Consider the following 17,063-nt stretch of genomic DNA (forward strand, 5'->3'; position numbering starts at 1 on the left):
TCACTTTATACAATCATTTTTTGCCTCAATTTTTATTAATTTTAAACATACATACAGACAAGTTTAAAAGGTGACCAATGAGAAATTCTATATCTATCACGAAGATTCAACAATCACTGATCAATTCTACAGTTTCAATTTAAAATATCCTGCAGACATTATGACTTGTCAACTTAAAACTTTTGCATGCATATGATAGGGAAATATAAATTCAACATCTTACCTATTCTAAGAAAAATAAGCATACCATATTATCTAATACCTATTCTCATCTTTGTATTTCCCTAAATATCCCCCACATGTCTTTTACAGTTTTTGTTCCTATTTCTCTCAATAAAGGATGACACTTTGCATGTGGCTGTCTCAGGTGTCTTGAAAAAAAAAAGCCCACTTTTTGTTCTAACATATTGGCTATTTGAAAAGTACAGCTCAATGATCATTTTCAATGTCTCAAACTCTTGATTTGTCTAAGACTGTATAATCTAACTTGTTATCTCAATTCTTTGTAAACAGGAAGGTAAATCTAGATAAGAGATTTCTGTAGACTTCCACTAATTGTTTTTGGCAGTGTATCATAAATAATAAAGTGTGCATGTATGGTCTCAGCAGAAGTCACAATGGCTGCTGCTCGCATGAAGGGGAATCTTCCTGCCAGAGCTCAGTATGAAAGCAGGTGCTTCTTCTGCAACTCACAGCTGTGTTCTTTTGGGGTTATGCAATGTTCCTTAAATCTTTTTCATGTAGTAGGTTTTACCATCAATCAATTTTTTTTTGCCAGACTTAATAATGACAGTTCTTAAATGATTTTTCTAAGCGTATTGCTTTCTATATATTTAAAGATGGCTTTCTTCAAATAACTCTATAAAAAGTTTTTTTCCATAGCCTTTTGAAAATATGACATTTAATCCTGTCATGAGTATTGTTGATGTTTGGAATATCCTAAGTTTGGTCAAAGGATGCACCTTCAAGTTAGTGCTTGTGTCCATCTATGTTATATCAATAATTCTAAAATGATTTTTTATCATAAGAATAGACTCTAGGTTCACTTATATTGCCCCCTGCTCCAAACATGAAATCAGTCATTTCTTCAAGGAGTCCTGAATCCTTTTGATGGTGAATGGCATTTGCAAACCAAAAAGTGGGCACTGAGCATGCTCATGGCCACTAGGTACATAAGAAATTCTGAGGTTCATTTGAAGCCTTATTTTTCTTACAAATACACTTAAACACATAAAACTACTCTGATGAGTCAAAAGAAGTCAATCAAGAAACATTTGCTGAATGCTTGCTTAATTCTAATTCTTTCCTCAGACAGAAGGGTCTAATTAATGCTCTTAGAGTAATTTCTAAAATGAGAAACCAATGGACTAGGGGAGATATAAACTATTAAGGTGATGAGTAGATTGCTTAATATAAAATATCCATCTCTAACTTTATATTTGAATCCTAAAGGCCGGAGATAGAGCTCAGAGGTAGAGCTCCTCCTGAGCATGTACAAGGCCCTGGATTCAGTCGTCAGCACTACAAAGAAAAAAAAAAAGCATTACAAATTGTGTAATAAAAAGGCAGCCTTACATGGAAGCATACCAAAGCAATACCTCCATCGGGACCTTCGTTGGCTTTGATAATTTAAGCAGTTATTACAGAAGCAGGTATAATCAAAGACAGAAGGAAAGGAAGTGTGTTCTTAACTCCACTACTAAGAGCAAAGCTGGGGGAAACTAAAGACAACCGATTATATTGCTAGCACTAACATTTGAACAGGTTACAAAACAAACAGTGTGTTCTTGAGCCTTGAGGATAGAAATGAACCTGTAACTCTCAGAGATCACCAGAGCTGAAGACCTTGATTCTTGAAAGGTTATAAATGAAAATCCCTCCTAGTCCTAAAGTGCTGACAGACTCATAGCAGGAGACTGTCAGCACTGGCCTTCTCCAACATACAACGCACTGTTTGCATGCCAGTCTGCCCTATGTCTGCTCAGGCCAACTTCCACAGTACTCTAAGACTCTATTCAGCTATAAAGAACCAGATCCACTACAAATTCAGAAGAGCAAAACAAAGTTTCCCTTTGGGGGAAACATTCAGTTTGAAAAAGTAAATTCTAAATTAGTAAACTGAGTCTTTTTAGTCATTAAGGACTATGGAGAAAAAACAATTCTTAAACTCTTTGTGTGTCTATGTACACACATTGGCACATACATATACACATGTATATGCGAGTATGTGCATGCAGCACTTGCCTATGATGATACTGTGATCAATGATAGGACAAGATATATCACAGTGATCTCATTAGACTATAACTGGCCTGGAAAATTCCCACTTGCCTAATGACATCAGAGCTGTCATGGCTTTATAACCATTATAACACCTTAGGCACAATGCAATACTCACTTGTGCAAACAAACCCGCTGTGCTGGCAGCCAGAGGACATTGCAGCACACACAACTATGTACAGCACATGACACAGGATGATGGTGACACATTACATTACTAGTTTCCGCATCTGCTGGACTATACTTTTATCCCTATTTTAGAGTATACACATCCTACTAATAACATTTACACCAAACATGATGGCTCATGAATGTAATCCCAGTATGTGGGAGGCTGATGCAATAAGACTGCAAGTTCAAAGCCAGACCAGGTTACATAATGAGTTCAAGGCCATCCTAGGCTACATAGTGAGACCCTATCTAAAATAAACAAGCAAAACAATAAAAAAAAATACTGTAAAAAAGTATGGATGTATGCATGCATAACAATTAGTGAGAAAAGAGGCCATACATTTGAAGGAGTGTGGGGAGGAATATAGGAAGGTTTGGAGGGGGAAATGGAAAGGAGAAATGTTGTAATTAAATTATAATCTCAACTTTTTTTTTTAAGTATACTATGTTAATCACCTCAAGAGATCACATTGATTGGCTGACCCAGACTATCTAGGGTTGTGCAAGTGCAATGATGTTCCTATAAAACATGAAACTGCCCAATGAAGCATTTTCAAACTGTATCCCCACTGTTGAGTAATGTGACCATATATACATAAGAGTCATATATGTGTATATACACACATATATGTTGTACAAGGGGCACTTCATAAAGAGCTTTATTGTTGTTACACACAAATTATTCTTTTCTTCTGTAGTGGCTCTTTATGAAAAGTTTTCTCTAAACAGCTCCCCATTTTAGGGACTGAGGCCCCACAATTCTCCATATCATCAACTATTTCAGAGACTATCTTGAAAAGAAAATTCATACACAGCAGCTCTTAGAAAGAGATGACTATCTCATGACACAATGCTTATACGCAACAGTTACTCATGTATTTTGTTTTTTAAATGAGGCCTTTCATACTTTTTCTATGAATTTAAAAAATGATAGATTTAAAAAATTGTTTGTAATAGTTCTTAAATGGCTGACATCACCATTCTTTGTATTTTTGCTATTTACTCTCCATGACTTAGTAGTAACTATTTGTTGTACAAGTAAAAAAGATGAAATCTATTTTGATTTGAACTCTAGTTACTATTCTTCCGGTTGCTGTCTTGGATTAGGGGGATGAATTAAAATTCTCGGGCTTGTCTCCTCTCAGAAATTTCTGATATGGAGTAAGGGATGAGCTATAGATAAAAGGTGTCCCGTATTCTTTCCATTTATAGAGCCTTTCTTTAAGGTGGACTTTTTTGTGTCTACAAAGGTTTGACCTGTAACTATAGGCTTTCCCACATTCCATACACTTGTAGAGCTTCTCTCCAGTATGGATTCGCTCGTGTTCAGTTAGGAATGAATACTGACTGAAGGCCTTTCCACACTGGTTACACTGATAGGGTTTCTCTCCAGTATGGATCCTCTGGTGCCGATAAAGGTTTGATTTACAGCCAAAGGCTTTCCCACATTCTTCACATGTGTAAAGTTTCTCCCCAGTATGAATCTTCCGATGTTCATTGAAGGATGAATACTGGTTGAAGGTCTTCCCACATTCGGTGCATTGATATGGTTTCTGTCCAGTATGAATTCTCTGATGTTCAATAAGGGTGGAGACACGTGTAAAGGTTCTCCCACACTGTAAGCACTGGCAAAGCTGTTCTCCAGTATGGAGTCTCTGATGTTCGGCTAGGGATGGAAACTGACTATAGCCCTTTCCACATTCAGCACATTTATAGGGTTTCTCCCCCGTGTGGATTCTCTGATGTCTGTGAAGCTTTGCTCTGCAATTAAAGGCCTTGTCACACTCGGCACATTTATAGAGCTTCTCCCCGGTGTGAATCCTCTGGTGCACAGTGAGGGTTGAACACTGACTGAAGGCTTTCCCACATTCTCGGCATCGGTAAGGTTTCTCTCCAGTGTGCACCCTCAGATGTTTGATGAGTGTGGAACTGCTGCCGAATGCTTTCTCACACTCACTGCATTTGTATGGCTTCTCTCCAGTGTGGGTTCTCTGGTGAGCCAGGAGAGAAGACCTATGGCTGAAGCTTTTCCCACACTCATTACACGTGTATGGTTTCTCCCCTGTGTGAATCCTGTGGTGTTCAAGAAGGTGAAGACTTTGGCTAAAACCCTTCCCACACTCACTGCAGACGTAAGGTTTTTGTCCTGGGTAAATCTGGAAGCTTCTCATGAAATCAAAATCCTGTGATAAATCTTTCTCCAAAGTGTGATCCATACCAGGTACTCTTTCTAGGGGATCACTCTCTTGTGAGACAAGTGCTTTATTTATAAACAAGGGTTTGCCCAGCTCAGGGCCTGTGGGATTTCCATCTTCACTGACAGTTTCCTTGGGTAAAGCTGCCCCCTGCTCATGAACTTTCTTCTCTTGCTCCTGTGCTATTATTAGGCTCTCAGATTTCCCAACTTTTCTAAAGTTGGTCTTCCAGTGAGCACCCTCAGTGGACTCATGCTTTATTAGCCCATGAGATGGTTCTTCAATAAAAATGTCTTGTTTGGAGGCAATGCTTCCATATCTGGCCAGATCTGTAAATCTGAAAAGAATTGGAAGAATTAATTCTTCCTTTGCTGGAAGAGAGACATGGAAGCATCAGAAGGCCAATGAGATTGGCAGCAACATATATAAAGAGGTTTGGTGCAGTCTGATCCCAAACATGCATCTGAATCTGGAGAGAAAGCAGGATGATAAGAAGTAAACGGGCCAGGCGGTGGTGGCACACGCCTTTAAGTCCAGCACTTGGGAGGCAGAGCCAAGCAGATCTCTGTGAATTCAAGGCCAGCCTGGGAGCAAGATCCAGGACAGGCACCAAAACTACACAGAGAAACCCTGTCTTGAAGAAAAGAAGAAGAAGGAGAAGAAGAAGAAGAAGAAGAAGGAGAAGGAGAAGAAGAAGAAGAAGAAGAAGAAGAAGAAGAAGAAGAACAACAACAACAACAACAACAAGACAAATCAAATCAATGCTGAAGATGAAGAGACTACAGCTCTAGAGGAAAAAAATAAAGACAGGAAAGGACAGGACAGAGCAGAAGACTTAAGGAAACGGAACACTGAAGTCACAGGAGGTAGGCAGCTAGTCCCTTTACTTTCTTCTACCCACAGTCACTTTCACTGAATTTTTCCCATGCTTTCTCTGAAATCCACAGTCAATAATTTTAAAGTATTTGGGTTGTTTTTCTTAAAATTGTGACTTCACATTCAACTATAATTTCATCATGGCCCATGAAAGGGGAAAGCAATTGGTTAAAAGATGACATTTGGATCTTAAAAATTACAACAGCCCCAAACACAACCCGTGTTTGACCTAAGTTTAAGACACTGATCAAAAGGAAAAACTGTGGAACAAGTCAGCCATGGGCACCAATCTACACCTCAGACGGAAAGAATAACATGTTTTCCTTGCTATCTCTCATCACTTTCCACCTTTCTGCTAGGCCAAAGGAGAAATGCTATATTCACTTCTCCAATCTGGAACCAGAAGACTAATCTTTGTGTAGGAATCTTATGAGAATAATGAAAATCTGTAAGTTTTGTGAAGTCAGTTTGTCCTGAAGGTCTGAGTGTGTCCAAGCCCAAGTTCAGCTCTGACTCTGGCAAAAAAAAAAAATTTAGTTTAAGTTCCTGTTAAGAACTCTAAGCTAAAATTCAGCTTCCTTTACTCAGTCCATACTGAAAATGGATTAATGCTACATCATTGTATTTAGATGGCTGTATGTCAACAAGTAAGCTGTTTAAACACTGGCCCTGACCATCCCAATAGGGCTCATTCCTTACGAGAATGTCACCGTTGCCCTTTCAGGACATCCTCTCACAGACTCCTGTGTCTCCATTGCCCACTGGCTCACTCACCGAGGCAGATGTCTTCAGGGTCTTCTCTTTCCATGCAGGGATCTTGTCCTTTCTGCAGTTTGCCAATCACCCGAGGTACTGAAGCCTGGATCCCTGCTTATGAGAAAGGGGATAGAGTTGGGAAGAACAGCTTGAAGGGCAATCTCAGAGCCTCTTCATACACCACTCACCTGCACTCAAAAGCAGAGATGTCAGTCACGGAAGGTGGGACACACAGTGGAATCACTTCCCAAGGGCAATGAAGATTAGGGCATGGGGCAAGAAGCAAGGGCCACTTCAAAATTAATACATGGTCTAGAAATGAGCATCCTGAAACAGGGTACTCCTGTACAGTTTTCAACAACATCTAAATGTCTTCTACGAACTTCAGACTCTACACTGACTGAGAGCAGGGTGCAAGGAAGGCAAAGAAAGGGAAGAAAGCATAAAAGGTGTCAGACAACAAACATCCTTTCAACTTCGCAGAGCTCTGACTTCCACCTGTAGCACAATGGAGCAGAAAACAGTGGACTCTGAAGCCAGAGAAGAGCTTCAAGAGGTTCTTCTAATACACTGTTTGGAGGCAAACCCTTACCCAGTGAGGCCAGGCTGCTGTAGTTCTCCAGCATCACCTCCCGGTACAGGCTTCTCTGCGCAGAGTCCAGATGCAACCACTCCTCCTGGCTGAAGAACACGGCCACATCCCTGAACGTCACAGGCTCCTGAAACAGCAAACCCCTTCCTGCTTACCCTAGAACAACAGTTCTTTCTCAACATGTGGGCCATGACCCCTTTTGGGGGGTGTGAATGGCTCTTCAGATATCAGATATTTACATTAGCAAATAACAGTAGCAAAATTACAGTTATGAAATAGCAATGAAAATGATGTTATGGTTGGGGGTCATCACAACATCAGGAGCTATATTAAAGGGTCACAGCATTAGGAAGGCTGAGAACCTCTGCCACAGATCATCACCTTCATCATCTAGATGAGGGTGACACTGGATGTATTCCAAGAAATTCTGAAACTATCTCAGGATACTAAGTATTCTGAATCGTCTAGTTATGTAATTCCCAGGCAATAGTTATTGACTATTTCACTAAGCAAGTATTTATTGAGAACCCACCTGAATCAAAGATATATGACACCAACTGTGGAGATTAGGGATTGGAGGGGGCAAAGTCCCTGACAGTACGGAATTAAAATACAAACCTAGAATTTTATAGTGTTTCTAAGCAAGCATAGCCTTCTCTCACTCAAAATCTAAGTAAAAGAAAGAAGAGCGATATAAATCAGAATACATGTAGATCAGTGAAGGAAAGCTGAGGGGAATACCAATCAAACATGAAGAAATCCATGGACATAAAGAAATTTAAAAAATAGTTTAATGAGAAGAATGTTAGGGACTGTGGTAGGAACTTTGCATGCCTTTAAATCTTAGGAAAGCCCTCTATGAAGGGGCTATAGTTAGAGCACTTTGCAAATGGAAAAACAGGTCTAGAAAGGTTAAGTAACCCAGGGGAGGAAGTTGGGTCAGAAGGTAAAGGCACTTGCTGCCAAGCCTTGACTACCTGAGTTTGGTGCTGAGCACCCACACGGTAGAAGAGAACCTACTCCCACAAGCTGCCCTCTGACCCCACACTTGTGCTGTGGCATTGCATACACACATAATAAGTAAATGAACAGGTTAAGTAACCTTCCCAAGAGACTACTAGAAAATAAAATGGTAGAACTAGGGTTTGAGTTCAGGTAAACAGACCTCTAAGCTACGGTCAGACAGGTTTCTATTCAATATGAAAATCAAAAGAACCATAAGATGTGCAAAACTACATAGGTGCCAAAGAGTCATTAAGAAAGTAATTTCAGCTGGTGGTGCTGGCACAAGCCTTTAATCCCCCCACCCAGGAGGCAGAGGCAGATGGATCTCTACGAATTTGAGGCCAACCTGGTCTACAGAGCGAGTTTGAGGACAGCCAGGACTATATAGAGAAAGTGTCTCAAAAAATAGAAAAAAAGTAATTTCTTCCAAAAGAAACTTAATCCCCAAAATATGAGAAAGCCCAAGTGAAGGAAAGAGACTCTCGTATAACACAGATGAAGGTAGTAAGCTTTGGAACAGCACTGTGGGTGGAGGAGCATTTTAACCTTGCACTTTTACCACTGGGAAGAAATGTTCTCACCACTATGTAGGGTCATTCCTCCAGAACCCTGGCAGGACCTGTGGATGTGACATGCATGACAAAATGGACTCTGGAATTGTTTACCTTCAGGGTTGTGAGACAGACAGACTACCTAGATTATTATGCAGGTAATGCAGTAATGACAATGATTCTCAGAGAGACTCAGATGTAAGAGAAGTCCATGTGATAATAGAAGCCAAGGTTGAGGTGATGGAACTAACTTCTAGGCAGTGAAGAGGACAAGGAAACAGCCTTTCCCTCCCAGTGTCCATCCAGAACCAGCCCAGCAGATAGCTTGACAATAAACCAGTGTAGGGCTTCTGACTTTCAGAACTGTGAGATAACCAATTTGTGCTGCTCTAAATACTGAATCTGTGGTAAACTGTTATACAGCACAAAAAATATATATATTAACATAAAGGTGAAATTTTAAGGGTTACCTACATGTTTATTAATAAGGCAATGAATATGCAAATGATAATACACATTACATGAAGTACATACAGCCATTAAACAAAATGAGGGAAAGTTGTACACCTAATACCAGATTTTTTCTTAACATACTATTGATTCATATGAAAATGCAAGCAACAAAACAATCTTTTGAAAAGTTTTATACACGTACCCAGAACACTTCCCTAATTAGTCTTTGGTGTTTGTGGAGAGAAAAGCAATCTTGGCATTCTCACAATGTTTTCTATGTGTTCGCTTGTTCCTTTCTTTCAAATTTGTTTCCAGCACTGGAGACAAAACTCAGGGCTTCATTCATTTTAAACATGCACTCTATTGAAGAACCAGCCTGCCTCCACCTTAGGCTTAAAAGCTATCTTATAATAAAGACAAACTAGGTTCATTCCTGTTTATAATTAAACCTGTTTCTCAAGGACGTATATTTCACCTGCTACCTGATCAACATAAAACAAAAAATCATCTTTGGCTGGCTTGTGTACAAGGCACAGTCCAAACTTGTGTTAATACAGATATGTATGTTACCTTTAAAAGTTGGTGTGTTCAGAGCAAGGGGACCCAGATACCAATGAAAATGGGTGGCCCATATAATCCAGCCTCTCAGAATGCTTCTGTTGCAGTTTCTTCAGAGTTCTGCATCCAGAACAGCTTTGAGGCTGCTGGCTGAGATGGTCCAGCCTCACAGACCACTACAGCCAGGACTTCAGATAAGCCTTGCACTTTATCATTACACAGAGACTAGACAACAAAAGGATACAGCTAGCTCTCCCAGAACTTGACCATTATCCCATTTTTCTCAGGGTCCCCTAAAGATGCCAGCAGCCCCAGACAACAGGAAGCAGTCTAGAGAACACAATGCCCATGTTTCCAAGATGTGGGTTGGGTGGTTTTTGATCATTGAGTAGATTATGGATGTTTGTCATCATTTAGGGTTACAAGCTGTTATTGGTCATGGTCAGGGAGCAAAGGAAATTAGATTCAGGGATCTCTTTCTGAAGGGAAAAAGGAGAATATAGCACAGAAATGATGGGATATAAGGATAGATTGTTGAGTCTATTTTTTTAACCACTAATATCAAATATTTTACATTGGTATGGATTTTTATATAGTGATACAAATTTAAGGTTATTTTTGTTATACTGTATATATGTTTCTACTATTGTTTAAGATGTTGTACCTACACAGCTCATTTAAAAATGTAATATAAAGCTTTAGTCCTTGAAAGCTATTTAGGATAATAAAGAAATACAAGTTAATAGTTAGTCATCTATAATAACCAAACTTATAGTCATGTTAGGCATGTTTTCAAGGTCATACAAAGACATATTTTAAGTAGGCAGATGGTCTTCAAATACTTCAAAGTCCTACAGAATATGGCATTTAAAATGTTTTGTTAACATAGGGTTTTTCATGACAGACTGACACATCTGCTCCTGGCAGCACCTATCTACTTCATAAAAGAATGATGGGCATCAAAGAACCTCCATATGGAGTTTGCTTTCTTTGTGGCAAAAGCTAGCCATCTGGACAAGAAATTGCCCTTGCTTCAACTGCTGACAGCATGCTGTCCAAACTGGACAAGCAGGACACAAAGGAATAAGACTGCTGAACTTTGCCAAGACAAGGTGGGACAGTCCTTCAAAATTCCCACTTTACAGAAAAATCTGTCAGATACTCTATGCCTTTGGGCTGAAGATGGATGTCCCAATGTTGCAGTGAAACGTTGGATGACCATCTAGGCAGACGGATGTTTCTGTCATTTCTCATAGTTTTGGAAGTTGCTTGCTCTGCACTTCCTGTTTATTCAAGTAATACTATATCCTTCTCAGGTCTTTGATGGGATTGAAGACTGGATAGTTATAGTTTCCTTAGTCTTGATAGAAAGTAAATTAGATATAAAACGTCAGATTCATCAAGATAGGATAGATAAAGGAGTATTTTCTCCCAATATGCCAAATACAAATGGACTGGATATTATGAATGTAATTCTTACTTGATAATTTTTCTTATTGTAGTTTCATTTGTTAAAGTTAATACGTTTCTTTTCTATTTAGACAATATCTGATAACTATTCTTATTGTATATAGTTTTACTATGTTAAAGTTAAAACCTTCCCTTTTTATTTAGACAAAAGGGGAAATGTTGTGAAATAATCTTTTTGTACATTGTGGAGAAATGTCACTCTGATTGGTGTAATAAAAAGCTGAACAGCCAATAGCTAGGCAAGATTTCCAGGCACAGAGGATGCTGGGAAGAAGAAGAGAAGAGACATTAGGAGACACTGAGGAAGCAGGAAAGCAGGATGGAAAGTACACAGATGAGGTAAACGAGCCCTAGGGCAGCACACAGATTAATAGAAATGGGATAATTTAAGTTATAAGAGCTAGCTAAAAACAAGCTTAAGCTATTGGCCAAGCTTTCACAATAATAAGTCTTTGTGTCACTTGGGAGCTGGCTGGTGGGACAGAGAAAGACTCACTACAGTGTGTGGAGGCCAGAGACAGATAGATGGTGGGTATCTTGCTCTATTGCTTTCTACTTTACTTTTCAAACAGAACCTCTCACTGAACCTAGAGCTTAGTGACTCAGCAAGGTCAGCTGGTCAGTGAGACCCTCCTGTTTCTACCTATCCAGCACCCCAGCACCCCCACCTTTCTATGAGGGTACTGAGGATCTGAAGTCAGGTCCTCAAGCCTATGTGGCAAGCACTTTACTCACTTTACCTCCCTAGACTCCGCATATGAGCATTTGGATGGCTGTTCTTTCTTTGCTGTCACAAACAGTACACGACAATCAGTCTCCTAGCAGTCTCCTGGGTTGGGGCACACCTATGTGTATAGATAAAACAGTGGTCCTCAACATATGGATCATGATCCCTTTGGGAGTCATCTATCAGATATCCTACATACCGGGTATTTACACTATAATTTATAACAGTAGCAAAATTACAGTTATGAAGCAGCAATGAAATAATTTTATGGTTGGGGGTCACCACAACATGAGGAACTATATTAAAGGGTCGCAGCATTAGGAAGGTTGAGAACCACTGAAATAGACTGAACTGCTGGGTCAAAGTTACCATGCATGTTTTGATTAGCAGATGCTGCAAGCTGTCCTTTTTCAACATGGCAGCCTCATCTCTCACCTCACATACTCTTTGTATAATGTGATATCAGTACTTACCCATTAAGATGAGCTCTCTTCCTCAGCCCTATGAAGTGGTGTCTTAGTTATTTTTCTATTGCTACGATAAGACACTATGGCCAAGGCAAGTTATAGAAGAAAGAATTTATTTGTAGCTTACAGTTCACAGGGTAGGTCCATGATCATCACAGCAAGGAGCATGACAACAGGGAGGCACACATGGCACTGGAGCAGTAGCTGAGAGCTTACATCTTGATCCACAAGCACAGGGCAGAGAGGAAGTTAACTGGGAATGGGGAGGGCTTTTGAAACTTCCTCCAATAAAGCCCATACCTCCTAGTCCTTCCCAAACAGTTTCACCAACTGGGGACCAAGTACCAAATATATGAGCCTATGGGGGCCATTCTCATTCAAACTACCACAAGAGGCTCATGAGTGCAGGAGTCAGTGGAATTTAATGGAAGCTGTGGTGCTCACATTTAGATCCTGTTGTGGAATAATCTTTTTGTACCCTGTGAAGAGGTGTCATTGCCAAGGCACTTTCTGATTGGTTTAATAAAGAGCTGAGTGGTCAATAGTTGGGCAGGAAGAGGTTAGGTGGAACTTCTGGGCAGAGAAGAAGAGGAGATGAATCTAGGTGCAAACTTGATGCCAGAGGACTCAGAGAGGAAACAGGAGGTCCAAGACAGAAGAGAGGTAAAAAGCCATGAGGCAAAACATAGATGAATATAAATGGGTTAATATAAGTTATAAGAGCTAGTGGGACAAGTCTACAGACAGAGCTTTCATAATTAATAATAAGTCTCTGTGTCGTTTTGTTTTGTTTGTTTGTGAGCTGGTGGCCCAAAGAAAAATCCATCTACAAGTTCCCAGTTGGTAGACTGTTTAAGAAGAATCAGGAGGTGTGGCCTTGTTAGGAGGTGTGTCACTGAGGGTGGGCTTTGAGGTTTCAAAAGCCTCATGATAGGCCAGGCTCACTCTCTCTGCCTCTGTCTTGTGGATGTGATGTAATCTCTCAGCTACTGCTCCAGTGTCTGCCATCAGTCATGCTCCTCAGCATGATGGCCATGGACTAACCCCTGGAAAAGTCACACAGCAGCACCTCAGTCCACAGAAACTGGCTCTGCAGTGATGCTGAGAAACTTTTCCAGGGGAGTGGTACAGAAACATCTGTTCATCCTGGACAGGGAGGGCACCAACAGACAGGAACCCATCTGTGTACCTCCAGCTTGGCAAGCCTGTGCATTTACAGAGGTTTCTTACACTACTGTGCCCCACCACAGCATGAGCAACTCTGGAAACGTCCCCAACTACAGTCACTCTTCCACCTCGTACAGACCCTTAACACCACCAGCTACCCACTCCCAGACACATACACATAGGGCAAGAATAAGTATGGACTGGAGTCTCAGATTAGGACCTTGTGACCCTCTTGCTCCTCCCATGACATCCTCATTAGCACAGACTTTGTACTGTTCTCCTTAGTTCATTGCTGCAATCACAGGTCAAGGTCTTCTGAAGGTCACCAAGCTTTACTCTGTGCCTCATGATGGTGCCAGAAGGAAACGGCTACACTACAAGCACAAACTCTTCCATGACTTCCCTCACCTAAAATGAAGAACTCTGTCTGTCCACGTGGGATGAGAAAGCTCACATGGAGAAGCATCCCCACCTCTGGACAGAGGGGAGCCCAGGCTAGAGCTAGGACTGCTGGACACTGTGGTCTGCTGGTGTTTGTCACTACTGTAGCACTGGCCTTATGGGAGAAACAGGCTGAGCCATGGCAGCGTTAAGGGATTAACGGCTTCAGAGACCACTGAGAATGAACCAGCCTGCTGAGCTGCCTTTGGACCCCACCTCCCAATTCTCCGATAACACTACAAAGGTAAACATCAGTTCTGCCACTCTTCAGGATTTAAATTACCCAGTGAAAAAGGGGAAGTACTCTGGCTTTACTAAGACTCACTGACACACTCTAAGCTACTCAGAGCTTTACATAGTCTGTGCCCTTCCTTTAAGAGTTAATCCAGGGGCTACAGAGATGGCTCAGTGGTTAAGAGCACTGGTTGCTCTTCCACAGGATCCAGGTTCGATTCCTTGTACCCACACAGCGTCTTACAACCATCTATAACGCCTCTTCTGGGGCATCTGACAACCTCTTCCGGCCTCCATGGGCACCTGGCACACATGGTGCACAGACATGCATGCAAAATGGGGCCTCTCAATTACCTGGCCAGGAGTTTGCCTCTACCCGCTTCCTCCACCCCCAAAATCTGATTCACCTAAAGATGTGCTAAGGAGGAGGACTAATTATCCCTTAATGAATACTGTATTCATCCTTCCCAGAAGCCTTTGGGCAGTGAGTGCCTTGTAGGCTTTCATCATGTAGCCTTTGGAGCTTGCCTGATTTTCAGAGTTACCCAGAAAACTATAACTTTTCCTTTTTATTCTTTTCTTTTTTTTCCAGATACTGGATAAAATCCCAAGCATGCTTCCCCTGGCACTCTGGGATTTCTCATGAACTCTCTGAAGCTACTTCCCACACCACACAACTTACTGCCTACTCTGCAGTATGCTGACCCCACTGCTGAACCTGCCTCTTTCTGGGACCCTGACGCTGACATGTGGCTTTCTTCCTCCTCCCTCTCCCTTCTCCTGTCAGCTGCCAAGATTTACAGCCTGTCTGCCCTGTTATTTTTCTCAAATTTTCATAACATTTTCTTCAAGCTTCCTTCTAAATTTCTAAATGTTTACTAATGAAGTTAAGAACCCAAAATAGAGGAGACCAAATTCCCTGGCAATAGAAGGTATTTTAAATTATAAATTATAAATGAGCTCATACCTCTCTTTTGGCTAACAATATGGGATAGACATTCCATCTGGAGGATTCTCCCCCTCTACCCCCCCCCCTTTTTAAAAAAAAAAAAAGAAAAGAAAAGCATCTGGGAGGTTTTGTGAGATGGCGGTTACAGGACAGCGCCTGTTCTGGACTCGGCAGAATTCTTTGTCCCTAGGTCTACTTCTTTGATAGGTGTAGGGTAGGAGGCTTTTATATCTTTTCCTTGAAGGTCAGCTTCAAACTGGACTTGGCATACCTCTGTTAAATGCTAATTTTGCAAGTGGGAAAAGTAACGGGAGTAAGAACGAAAATGCATCCACATCTTGGAGTCAGAAAGCAATTTATGCAAAGACAAGCTTCACTTACTGCCCCTCGTGCAGCCAGCAAATCCACAGCCATTTCCTTTCTTAGTTTTCCTGCCAAAGGAGAGCTGAGTGCTGACCACATATGCCTGGAAAGGAAAAAGGGTGTAGTAAGGAATTCTGGTACCAAGGGAAAGCTTAGCACAAGGAAGTTAAAACCACCCATAATGGGGGTATGGAGAGGTGGTTCAGTGGTTAAGAGCACTTTCCTGCTCCTGCAGAGAACCTGAGTTTGATTACCAGCACCCGTAACTCCAGTTCCAGGAGATCTAACATCCTCTTCTGGCCTCCCCAGGTTTGGGCTCATGGACACATACACACATACAGACACAAACATATACACATAAACATAAATTAATTTTTAAAACCTAACCATAATGGTCATGAGATCTCAGGAAAGCTATCCCCGATAAACACCGCAAACCAAATGATAAGAATGCTGACCAAACCAATCTGTCAAAACTCCATCCCTTCAGTATATATGACACTTCTAATGTCTTACACTTGTCCCTCCACACCCACCTACAGGCCTATTAGCGCCTTGTACAAAAACTGGCAACGTCAAAAGGTTAGATATGTCTGATATAAAGTACAGAGGACGATGTGTCCAAGTTCTCTGCAAACGCAATGCCAGTCTACCTAAAGGACTTGAGTTTTGGCTGTTTGGGAATTCCTGGAACCATTCCGCTGTGCAGCAGAGGTGGGGCTGTGCTGTCGACGTGGCTGAGGTGGACAGCCGAGGGCTTCACAGACGGCCCAAAGTGACAAGACATTGCAAGGCACACAGATGGGAAGGGAATTCTGCTTCCAGCCCAGGTCTCTAGACAAGACTCAGCGAATGCTCCGGCCACTCTATGCCTTGGTCTCTTACTCTGCACCGTGGGCACAATGAAGGGCCAAGGAGCCTGTAACTTGGTATTAGATGCGCTAATTCGTCAAGTTAGCCTGGACTGCTAGGTATCGGCTGTTGTTTTCATGACCTGCATCACTAAGATGCAACAGAAGATGCACAGGGCCCTGGCCCCGCAGTCTAGGCCCAGCTGCTCTCCGTGGCAGGCCGAGCCTGCTGGCGGGTCCCCGAGCCAGAGGCCGCAGAGCAAGATGCCAGGCCGCGCCAGGCCCGCCGCGAAGCCCACCGCCCGCTACGCCCCGCCCGCCCCCTCCGTCCCACTCACGGTCGCCGGCGTTCGCTCCAGCCGCCCTCAGCACGAGCGGTCTCGAGGATGTCTGCCCCAGATGCGCCCTCCTGGCACAGTCAGGATCACCTCGGCCCGGAGCCCCCCCAAAACGCCGAGAGCTGCCCCGCCACCAGGAGAAACCTCAGAAAACTACTATTCCCGGCATGCCTCGGGACCGCTCTGACTACATTTCCCAGAAGGCACCGGGGACAAGCGATTTCTGAAAGCTGAGCAGAATTGTGGCGGTGTTTTCCCTGCGTTCAGGTTAATGTTGTCTAGGGCTGGGGGTGTGCACTACAAACCCGGCAAACTCTGCCAACCCGGCCAGGCTCTCTCAGTCAGTCCTCAGACTTGTGCGCTAGGCGGGCGAAGTGATGTGACAAGACAAAACCGGAATTTAGTGTCTAAGAGTAACCCCACCCCACCCCTAAGTACCAGGCTAGCCTGACTCATGGAGTCGAGGGACAGCCAGGGCTACATAGATTTATGCACATAAATAGGAGACTCTGTGTAGCCTACACCACTAATCATAATTTAAATCAGTTTAACGTGTACAACACACAGAACAATGTGCATAGTATTGTTTCAGGGGTTTTGCTTGTTTTGTGCCAAGGAC

The 17,063-nt window shown here is 42.2% G+C and overlaps 2 protein-coding genes across 3 annotated transcripts; both read right to left on the bottom strand.

The window, feature by feature from the left end:
• Znf354c (zinc finger protein 354C) lies at positions 1-4,900 on the bottom strand. Its single transcript, XM_037200576.1, has one exon. The coding sequence runs from the start codon at positions 4,665-4,667 to the stop codon at positions 3,555-3,557; it is 1,113 nt and encodes a 370-aa protein (XP_037056471.1). The 5' UTR covers positions 4,668-4,900; the 3' UTR covers positions 1-3,554.
• LOC114687571 (zinc finger protein 354C-like) lies at positions 4,888-16,608 on the bottom strand. Of its 2 annotated transcripts, none has more exons than XM_037200577.1 (5): positions 16,445-16,608; positions 15,274-15,358; positions 6,871-6,997; positions 6,297-6,392; positions 4,888-4,983 (listed from the first exon to the last, which is right to left on the bottom strand). In XM_037200577.1, the coding sequence occupies exons 2-5, from the start codon at positions 15,352-15,354 to the stop codon at positions 4,907-4,909; spliced, it is 381 nt and encodes a 126-aa protein (XP_037056472.1). In that variant the 5' UTR covers positions 15,355-15,358; positions 16,445-16,608; the 3' UTR covers positions 4,888-4,906. The 2 variants fall into 2 exon arrangements, with proteins under 2 accessions (XP_037056472.1, XP_037056473.1); XM_037200578.1 differs by having other exon boundaries at positions 6,297-6,389; positions 16,445-16,605.
• Positions 16,609-17,063: the final 455 nt, after the last annotated feature.

Source organism: Peromyscus leucopus, chromosome 8b (assembly GCF_004664715.2).
Source record: "Peromyscus leucopus breed LL Stock chromosome 8b, UCI_PerLeu_2.1, whole genome shotgun sequence".
Classification (NCBI taxonomy): Eukaryota; Metazoa; Chordata; class Mammalia; order Rodentia; family Cricetidae; genus Peromyscus; species Peromyscus leucopus.